Source organism: Brassica oleracea, chromosome C8, assembly GCF_000695525.1.
Source record: "Brassica oleracea var. oleracea cultivar TO1000 chromosome C8, BOL, whole genome shotgun sequence".
Lineage (NCBI taxonomy): Eukaryota > Viridiplantae > Streptophyta > Magnoliopsida > Brassicales > Brassicaceae > Brassica > Brassica oleracea.
This window is the reverse complement of record NC_027755.1, coordinates 26,755,570-26,766,670: the sequence shown is the minus strand read 5'-3', so window position 1 is coordinate 26,766,670 and position 11,101 is coordinate 26,755,570. Positions and strand designations below refer to the sequence as shown.

General features: G+C 36.7%; 1 protein-coding gene across 2 annotated transcripts; it reads left to right on the top strand.

The window, feature by feature from the left end:
• The first annotated feature begins 6,708 nt into the window (after positions 1-6,708).
• Positions 6,709-10,165, top strand: LOC106309758 (3-oxoacyl-[acyl-carrier-protein] reductase FabG). 2 transcript variants are annotated; one of them, XM_013746884.1, is made up of 5 exons: positions 6,709-6,983; positions 7,846-8,117; positions 8,934-9,027; positions 9,117-9,228; positions 9,726-10,165. In XM_013746884.1, exons 1-5 carry the CDS (start codon positions 6,842-6,844, stop codon positions 9,928-9,930), a joined length of 825 nt encoding a protein of 274 aa, XP_013602338.1. In that variant the 5' UTR covers positions 6,709-6,841; the 3' UTR covers positions 9,931-10,165. The 2 variants fall into 2 exon arrangements, with proteins under 2 accessions (XP_013602338.1, XP_013602339.1); XM_013746885.1 differs by lacking the exon at positions 9,726-10,165 and adding an exon at positions 9,552-9,719.
• The last annotated feature ends 936 nt before the right edge of the window (positions 10,166-11,101 follow it).

Genomic DNA, 11,101 nt, shown 5'->3' with positions numbered 1-11,101 from the left:
GTGTAGAGAGGACTAAAGGATCTTTTGTAGATCTTCGATCCTTCATGTCGCAAGGGGACCTATATGACCTGAAGCACTCAGGTGATTTCTTGTCTTGGCAAAGAGTGATGTATGAACATGTTGTCCGCTGTCGGCTTGACAAAGCGGTGGCAAATAGCAGTTGGTTTGAAGAGTTTTACTCGGGTCATAGCGAGTATCTAAAGTTCCAAGGCTCAGACCACAAACCAATTATCTCATGCTTTGATACAAAAAGGAAAAAGGGCAAGGGTTTCTTCAGATTCGTCAGAAGACTTAAGGATAATCAAGAGATGATAGACAAACAATGGAAGCTGGCAGGCAACACACCACTGTTCCGAAAGATAGCTATAATCAGAAGTGCAATTTTTGCTTGGAACAAAGAACAACAATAGACCAGTAGAGCTATCATTGAACAGAGGAAAGTCGAACTGGAAGAAGCCATGACTAGCGCAGAAGATGATGCCACGCTAACAGCAATCATTAACCAAGACCTAAGAGAGGCCTACAAAGCTGAAGAAGATTTTTGGAGACAACGAAGCCGAGTGCTATGGCTCAGCCTAGGCAACCGAAACACGGGTTTTTTCCATGCCACAACAAAAGGAAGAAAGGCAAGGAATAACATTACGGTCCTAGAAGATAATGAAGAAGTGGTGCACTATAAGGAGGAGATGATCACCACAACAATCGTGAATTACTTCACATAACTTTTCACCTCAATTGAGGCAGAACGGGAACAAATTGTACATGACGCGCTCTCACCGCTGATCACTGAAGTGGAGAACGATCAGCTCGTGAAGGCCCCAACAGCGGAGGAGACCAAACTAGCGGTTTTCTCGATTCACTCAGATAAGGTCCCTGGCCCCGATGGTTTCTCCGCAGGATTCTTCCAAGCTAATTGGAAGACAGTGGGCGAAGACATAATCAGAGAAGTGGGCAATTTCTTTGAGACAGAACTGATGCCGACGGGACTGAATGACACGCATATTAGACTTATTCCTAAGGGAGAGAGTCCTCGATTTGTAGCAGATTATAGACCAATTGCGCTATGCAACGTCTACTACAAAATAATCTCCAAGCTTCTCACCCGAGGACTACAACCGATTCTCTCAACCTTAATCTCAGAAAATCAGCCAGCTTTCGTTCCGGACAGAGCTATATCCGACAACGTACTCATTACTCATGAAGTACTTCACTTCTTAAAAACTTCATCGGCAAGCAAACACTGTTCTATGGCCGTGAAGACAGACATGAGTAAGGCGTATGATCAGTTAGAGTGGAGCTTTATTGAGATGGTTCTCACGAGATTGGGCTTCCATCGGAAATGGGTGGCTTTGATCATGCAGTGTGTGACGTCAGTTTCACTCTCCTTCTTGGTGAATGACACAGCACAAGGAAGAGTTTATCCGAAGCGGGGAATCCGCCAAGGCGACCCATTGTCCCCATACATTTTCTTTCTTTGTAGTGAAGTACTATCCGGACTGTGTACAAAAGCCCAAGCTGACGGCACACTACAAGGAATAAGGGTAGTCATAGAGTCCCCTCGGGTCAACCACCTTCTTTTTGCCGATGACACCATGTTTTTCTGCCGGGCAAATCAACAAAGTGTAGCAAAACTGACTGAGATCCTCCAGCGCTATGAGCAGGCGTCAGGGCAAAAAATCAACAAGATGAAGTCCACGATAACGTTTTCAAAGAAAGCTCCACAAAGCCTCAAAGACAAAGTAAAGCGGGAGTTAGATATCCAAAAGGAGGGAGGCGTTGGTAAGTACCTCGGGTTACCCAAGCACTTCGGGCGAAAGAAGAAGGATCTCTTTACCTCAATGGTATATAGAATCCGACAAAAGGCGATCAGTTGGTCCACACGATTCCTCTCCACAGCTGGGAAAATGATCATGCTCAAAACGGTCCTCTCCGCGATGCCAACACACTCAATGTCCTGTTTTAAACTCCCGGTGTCACTCTGTAAACGGATTCAGTCAATCTTGACCCGTTTCTTTTGGGACTCGAACCAAGAACAGAGAAAAATGTCGTGGATTTCATGGTCTAAAATGACGATGGCAAAGAGAGATGGAGGGCTGGGTTTCCGTGATATACAGTGCTTCAATGAGGCTCTACTTGGTAAGCTTAGCTGGAGGATAATGAACAACCTCGAGGGGCTCCTGGCCAGAATCCTAAAAGGAAAGTATTGCAAGTATAGCTCGATGCTAGAAGTTCAAGCCTCGACCACCTGCTCCCATGGGTGGAGAAGCGTCATAATTGGCCGAGACATGATTACAAGCTAGCTTGGATGGGCAATTGGGAATGGAGAAATGGTTAACATATGGTCAGATGCTTGGCTCTCAACATCGAACGAGGAAAAGGCAATAGGACCTATACCAGAACTCTTGATGGAGACTCGGGTGAAAGACCTTTTCTTCCCTAACTCTTGCGTATGGAACAAGAAAAAGATTGATGCAATACTTCCAGAGCTTACACCGAAGATCCTAAGCATCCAAGCGAGTTTAGAAGGCGCACCTGACATACGCATCTGGCTCAAGCATACTTCGGGAGAGTACACAACGAAGACGGGATATCAAGTAGCGCTAGAAAGCAGAGCGGAGGAGACAGAAAGCAGAGAACGTTTGGAGTTCCAATGGACCAAGAAGATTTGGGAGGTGAGTATCCCACCGAAGATAAAACTCCTTATTTGGAAAGCAGTCCACAGAGGACTCCCGGTCAATGAACGTTTGGAGACCCGGAAAATTATCACAAGCGCAGCGTGTGTAAAGTGTGGAGAAATTGAGACAATAGCCCATGTGTTCTTCACCTGTCCTTTTGCGCTGGAAACCTGGGGACAGGTACCGTTTAAAGACAATGTGGTGCTGAGCAATGTGAACCAATTCATAGAAGGTTGGAAAGCAGTCTACACAGGTTTATGTCTCCCTCCGACTGGAGTAAATGCAGGATCAGTGGCAGCTTGGGTAATCTGGACACTGTGGATCTCCAGAAAATATAGGATTTTTCAAGGAAAAATATACTCAGCTCAGGAGGTGGTCGCTAAGGCTATTGTAGACGCAAAGGATTGGAATACTGCGCAGGTGAAGATAACACCGCCGGAAACGGCGAAGAGATGACCAAGAGTGGAGACGAGATTTGAGATAATATGCCAATCAGACGCTGCCTGGAAAAAGGAAAGCTCAACGGCAGGAACAGCTTGAAAATTCTCAGGTTCAGAAAAAGATCGTTTCAGATCAAACACAAAGATTTTCACATTGGTAAAATCACCTCTCGTGACAGAGGGTTTAGCCTTGCGTTCAGCAATGGAGCAAGCGATTTTGTTGGATTACAAACAAATCTCTTTTGAATCAGACTCGAAGATATTGGTAACAGCTATATTGGAAGGTTCTCACATTTCAGATTTGCATGGAATCCTATCGGATATCAAGACTTTGGCTAGGGTTTTTACCTCTGTTTCGTTTCATTGGGTTGCTAGAAACTCTGTGTCGGCTGTTGACATGCTAGCTAAACAGGTTCTTAATGATTTTGTATCAAACTTGGTTTAAGATTGAATGAAAAGTTGGTGCGAAAAAAAAAACGAGATACAATTTCTCCATGACCTGACGTGTACCAGACAAACCAACAAATGTTTGTTTTGAAGACGTGGTGATGTAAAATCTAACTTGATTATGGCAGAGAAAAATACAAATTGTTCAAGCAAAAGAAAATATATAACACTATGGACATCAAATAACTTATAGACATACGAAGTACATGAATATACTAATTTCATTTGTTATCTACTGACTTATATAGGCATACAACTACCTGACAAAGTGACAATGATATGTATTTAGTGAGGCAGTATAAACATTTTTTAAGTTCTAATGTGGAGAATCAAAATCACTTTGTCCAGTCAGATACACATCGCACAATCCAAAGAACTTGATATAAATATGAGTGTTCTACTGACTTTATTTAAGCTTATATAATCAGCTTTTACAATGTACAAAGTTAAAATGTATATCGTGGTATGTAGGAAAAAGTAAATTTAAACAGCATGTGCATTTAAATTGGAATATATGATTGTCCGAGTTGCACAATCAAGTATTCACAAAGTTGGAAATAAGAACTGCCTAATTTAAGGAAAATGTGTTCACCATGGAATGAACTGCCTAATTTAAGGAAAATACAAATCATAAAGTATATTGTAGTAATTGAATACATTAACAAACAATTTTTTTTCTTTATTCTTCGCAGAATAAGTTACACAAAGTTATTAAAAAGACTTCCAGATATAAGTATTCGCAATATTCTGCTATTAGTCATTTGCTAAAAGTTTCTAATCAAGTACTGAAAAAGTTGGAAATAAGAAGACTTATAATTAAAGTTTCCATAGTTGTATTCATGTGTTGACCACGAAATTTATTTGTTTCCTTATTCTTCTCAGTATAAGTTACAATCATAATATATACGATTTTCACATTTATCAAAATACAATCCACATAATCATATTCGCAATATTATACTATATTTTTACATGTAAACTAAAGATACACATAATATATACGATTTGTATATTAATTAATCAAGAATGCATGTGGTTCTGCTATATAAACAAGACCATATCGTCTTCGTATAGACCATTACAAGTTACAATCCTTTCTTCTTTTACTAAGATTAATGCCCACAAAGTAAAAATTGGAATTGGATCCAAGAAAACTATAGTACAATAAATTAATTATCTTGAGCCCTTTACGCATGAATTACATATTTTTAATTTAAAAAAAATACAAGTTAAAATCTACTTTTATGTAACAAATTATATTTCATGAAAAAAAGTAATATTTATAGTGTAAAATTGTCTAATTCCGCGCAAGACGCGTGTCTTCACCTTTTACCTAGTATTAAGGTAATCCGTGATGGAATGGAACTTAAAAGAGGATGGAGGAAAGATTCGGAAGATTACACCAATCGTAGAGGATATGGATTACTCACTTGCCCATTTCTGGTACAATATTTAGTAACTTAACATATTTTTGTATTTGTTCTTTTGTTCTTTTGTTCTCGTTGCCATTTTTCATTCTTTCGTCGATAATTTTCTTTTCGTTTCACATATGCAATAACCTATCAAGAAAATTCTGATCTTTCGCAATTCACACTCACAGACCTCTCCAATATAGCTAACATGATTTAAAAATCAGTCGTAGGATAGTCTTGATAATTCTTAAAATATGATCAGTAATGTTGAAGAGTATGAGTAAACTAAAAATCAAGAGTAATGATAGTGACAATTCATTAGATCGAAAAGTATAAGAGTAATGGCAATGTTCTTGGATCCCAATCACGCGGTGTGAACTCTAAAAATCAAAAATCAAAAATTCAAATACACATATTTGTATATCTAGAAACTCCGGTGAAGTAAGGACATGTACATGCATTTGCATATGTTATATTTGTATGTATATGGTTTGATATGCCGATGAGCTGTAGACAGAGGAGGAAAAGGGGCAACAAATCTCCACGTTGCAAGACAAAAAACAAAATCAAAAGGGAAATAATATTATTCCCCATAAAGGAAAACAAATGGCTTCAAATTTATTCATTTTGTTATCTTCTTCATAAGTTTTCTTCATTAATGTTCAAAAAAAAAGTTTTCTTCATTCTATATAAAATAGATTTTTAAAAGTCATATATATATATAAGTACTATTATACTTTTATATATCACAGTGCTATATGAAGATAATCACAGATAAATGCCGCCTCAGTTTTTAACCTTGATTAATATATACAAAACAATTTCTCAGGATGTTTCTAATTTATTCCAAACTTATAAATCGAGTTAACTATGCGACGAATTCCAAAGTAGATTAAGATCTGTTTACATCTTTTTTTTTTTTGTAACTAGATCTGTTTACATCTATCAGATAAATAAAATGCAAATAAAATATTCTCATAAAGAACAACTTGATACATTGTCTTCACCAATAGATGAGTCCTCAACCACTTAATGTACAAAAGGCCACCTCCTTAGTCTTTTCAACACATCTTTTGAGTCTAGCGAGTAAGAACCAATTGACACAAATGCTTCCACATGACATGTCTCTTTGTCTAAGAACCACAATATACACTGGAAGCCATTTTTTCACCAAGAACACATATTTATGGAAGATATTAAATGAATAAAGGTATATATACGTAAGTTAGTAAAGGTATTATACGTATCTACGTATAAGTTTACACTTTACACCATGGCAAAGTTTTATATGTCGAATATTAAACCAATAAAGGTACATATACGTATCCACAGTCCACTGATGCTTTTACATTATGGCAAAGTTGGATTTACTATTATTTTATCAAAGTATATGGAAACTTTATGATAAAAATGACACGAGGTTTATATATAGCAACGAAAATGTATCTAGTCCACAAGAATTTATATCTTTTTTCTCACAACAGTCAACACAATCTTAAATAGAGAAAAAGAGAGCTTAGGTTAAGGGGGCAGCTTAAGCATGATTATTGGAGAGTTTTTAGGGTGGGGTTTTTAGCGGAATATAAGAATCCGTCTCTTAACTTTTAACTATAAAAGCTAAGAGCAGGCTCTTAAAACTCTTATTTAAGAACCAGTTCTTAGCTTTTTTTAGTTAAAAATTAAGAGACGGGTTCTTATATTCCGTTAAGAACCCCACCTAAACCCCCCCCAATAATCACTCCGACGACAACCGTAGAAATTATCATTTATTTTTTGATACGTTTATCCACAATTTAGAGAGAAGTATCGATTATAAAGAGAAAGAAGGTGAGGAAAGGAAAGTGAACATGTCATAAATTAAGAACCGATGATGAGAAACGTAGGGAGTTCGAGCTCCAGCGGCAAAGGCATAGCGGCGGTGGTCGGCGTCGGTCCACAGCTTGGCCGTTCAGTCGCTCGAAAGTTCGCACACGAAGGCTACACCGTCGCCATTCTCGCCCGCGATCTAGGTTTGAGTCCTTTCTCTCTACTTACCCTTTTATGCCACAACCTCATAAACTAGCAGAACTTCCCTGAAATTCCCTTCTCTATCTATATTCCAAAGAAGATAAAGAAATTGTAGCAGTATTTCTTTTTTAAAAGGAGTTATTTTTGAATGGTTTTACGATTAGATTTTAACAAAATATATGGCGGCTAACGTTTTCACACACACACGTATAGTCAAAATGTGCATTCTTACAATTTTCTTAATGTAAATTTTGTGTTAGAAAGATTTCATATTTGTTTCTCGAGTTTATAGTGTAAGTTTGACTTTTGAATTACAGTGGTTTGTAACTAATACATCACAGAGAAATTTTCAGTGTAAATAGTTTGTTTGAATTCAGTTACTCTTTTTTTCATTCCTTAAGACATATAACTATTGTTTTTCCAAACTCCATCTATTAAGTTATAACTTCTTAAGAAATAAAGATCAAAACATCCAAGAAGCTTTACCAGTTGCGGTGCAGCTTTTTAGAACAAGTTGATGAGTGGAAACTTATTTATTTACATAAAAACATATTTCAGTTTCTATTCGACAAAAATAGTTGAAACGATTACACTTTTAGTCTTTTACTCTACATGTTCGATGATAAAAAATAATGTATGTAACTGGTTTACACTTAATCTTATTAACAATTTTAGTTTGTATTAGTCCGCTTTAAAGCTTATTTCTTCTTAATTCATTCTCTCTTCTTTCTTACTCAAGTTTTTTTACTAGTCACAACCATAAACTTATATAAATCACAAAATGTTGCACTCATCGTCACTATATACTAAATAGAAATATAAAACTTTAACCACTTTCTTGATATGGTCAGTTACATTTTGCAGGTAGGTTATCTAGAGTGGCAGAAGAGATAGCGAGAGAAGAGAAAGCGCAAGTTTTTGCTATAAGAATTGATTGTGCGGATCCAAGAAGCGTAAGAGAAGCCTTTGAAGGTGTGCTGTCTTTAGGGTTTGTGGAGGTTTTGGTGTACAATGCTTATCATTCTTCTTCTTCTTACCCAAGCCACCATCCAACTTCATTCACCCACGTTCCGTTCCAATCTTTCCAAACCTCAATTTCCGTTTCTGTCTTCGCTGCATTTCTGTGCGCCCAACAGGTATACGTTTGTCCAAATCTTGATAAAAGTACTGAAACGACTTTTACATTATTTATGAATTTTATGGGATTTTTTTAACTATCTTTTCAAGCAAGGTTAGCATTTCATGATCATGTGTTTCGAACCATACTTTATCCACTTATGTTAAAAGAGTACTTGTTAATATTGCTGGAGTGATCAAGGTCTATCAGACTTTAATATTTTTTGCGAAAATGAATAAGATCATTTCTCTCGTAACTATGATATTTTTATATAGATTTATTCAAATTGTTGATGCATACTAGTTGTGTGTATAAACTACTGATTTTATTTTCTGCGAGTAACCTGCAGCCTGGAGTGAGTGATTTGGACATTTTGATAGAACTAATCATTTGCTGATGCACTTGTTTTTTGTCAAGTGTTTGGCGTACTAGTTGTGTATAATTTATTTTAAAATACTGTTTTGTGTGTGTGTGTGTGATTAGCTTTAGTTTGTAGGGTATATATAATATTGAGTGATTTATACATTTTGAACAGTTATATGTTGACAAAAAAAAAACTGTTATATATTTTACATCAGTATTTATTTTATTTAACTTTATTTGTTTAACTAGATTTTGACCCGTCCTTAAAAGGGCGGTTATATTTTTTGTTTTACATTTTTGTTGAAATTTAATTTTTATATTTATGTTTTTAGTTATACATATGTTTTTCTTTGTATAATATTTATCTTAAATGATTAATAAGAGGTTTTAATAATTGTATTAAAATAGTTGGATCATACTTTTATCAATTGGACATGTTCCTAATTTAATAGTATTGGTATCGTACAAAAAGGTTATTCCGGGAATGATGGATAAAGGGAAAGGAACAATACTCTTCAGCGGTTGCTCGGCGTCATTGAATGGCGTTGCGGGTTTCTCCGAGCTATGTAATTCTCTTTAGACTATTTTATTTGTAAAAATAAATATTCTTATAGAAACTGATTATCCAGTAAAGAAATATTTGAATTTGGAACAGGCTGTGGAAAATTTGCGTTGAGGGCTCTTTCTCAATGCTTGGCAAGAGAATATCAAGCTTTTGGAATACATGTGGCTCATGTTATCATCGACGGTGTAGTTGGACCTCCAAGGTACGTAACTATATGATCGTTTTCCTCCAATTATATATATATTTCTATAAAAATAAGGAAAATAATAGAAGATGAAATAAGAACCAGAATGTAAAAAGGGATTTTAGACTTTATATAGCTTCCACAAACGGCATGATTCTGATCCAAACCGACAAGATTCTACCTCAAAAAATTATCAAGAATCTCTGTTTTCTTATCGAACTTTATCATTAAAATAAAATTGTTTAATAGATTCATATTTACCGTGTATGTATGGTGTGGTTCCATTTGTTCTTCCCTAATATTTTTTTTTTTAATTCGAAGCCATTTTTTTTAATATTTAGCATACATTTCTTGAATCTCGAAATTTATGGTGAGCGACGGAAAAGGGGAGAACTTTTATTAGAGTCCCCCACACTGCAAAGGTCCACACTATTGACAGATTGGCACATTAAGCATTTGGAAAGGAAAAAAAAATAGCGTCGGATACGATAAAATCTTTCCAAATTTGCTTTCAGAGAAAGAAACATCGCACCGAGAGGAACGGTCGCAGAGCAATCATTCAATACTGGAGGCCAAGATGGAGAAGGAGAAGGTGAAAGCTCGGGAGTGATGGGAATGGATCCTGATGTATTGGCTCAAACATATTGGAGTCTTCATGTACAAGACCAGAGAGCTTGGACTCAAGAACTCGATATCCGACCATCAAACACAAGGTTCTAGTGGTTAAAAATATGATTTGATTCTTGGGGGTTTTGATTTTATTCAATGTTCTTTTAGTCGTTTGGTACGTATACGTATGTGTGATCATTTGATATGTATGTGTATATCTTGCATTTGGAATGTATAACGTTAAGGGCTTGTTTATGATTGGTGTGAATGATCTGTCAATCTCATTTTCATAACTTTTGGTTTCTACTTTGGGTGAGATGTTTGGTCTTGTCTAGTAAGGTTTGAACTTTTCTTGTGGCCTTTAAGTTATAAAGGGTACAATGACTTCGTGTTTAAATTCAGGACACATGAGATGATCCGACAAGTCATGTGAATAGAGATAATAAAGATCCGATCACAAATAAGAAGGGACCCCCTTTAAAGGTAAAACATAAGAGCAATCGTCCTTTAAGTGCTGTCACGTCGAGGAACTTCTAAGGACCATTTATTTTCATAGAAGAGAGTGAAGCTTTGAATGATAATCATCAAGAGTATAACAATAAGGAGTCATGTATCCTTTTTACCTTCTCAGAAAAAAAAGAGAATCTATATATATATATATATATACTATACTGAAAGGAAAATAAGCTGCGCAGAAAGAATGTCCACATTGGTTTAAAAGATCCACCAATCATAGAGTTTCAGTTCTCCATGTCACTTCCACGTCACTATTGGCTTCTGTCGACTGAAATCCAGCCATTGATTTCTACTTCCAATACAAGAAAACAACGACATAGTGAGGGAAAAAATCGTCGGTATGTCGTCGGAATAACGTTATTCCGACGACATACCGACGAAACAAATCCTCGGAAATAATACCGACGAAACAAGTCCTCGGAAATAACTCCTCAGAAATTCATTATTCCTCGGAAATCCCTCAGAATTTTCCGACGGAATTCCGAGGAAACAAATTTCCGAGGAAATTCCGAGGACCACATGTTCGTCGGAAAGCTCCTCGGAATATACCGAGGGAGAGCTTCCTCGGGATATTTCGATGGATTTTCCGATGGTCCAATCCTCGGAAGTTCCGACGAAATGTTCCTCGGAATTTTCATCGGAAGATTCCGAGGAAAGTGTCCCTCGGAAAATTCCGAGGAACGGTGTCCCTCGGAATATTCTGAGGAACATTTCCCTCGGTATATTCCGAGGAAAATGTCTCTCGGTATATTCCGAGGAACGGGGG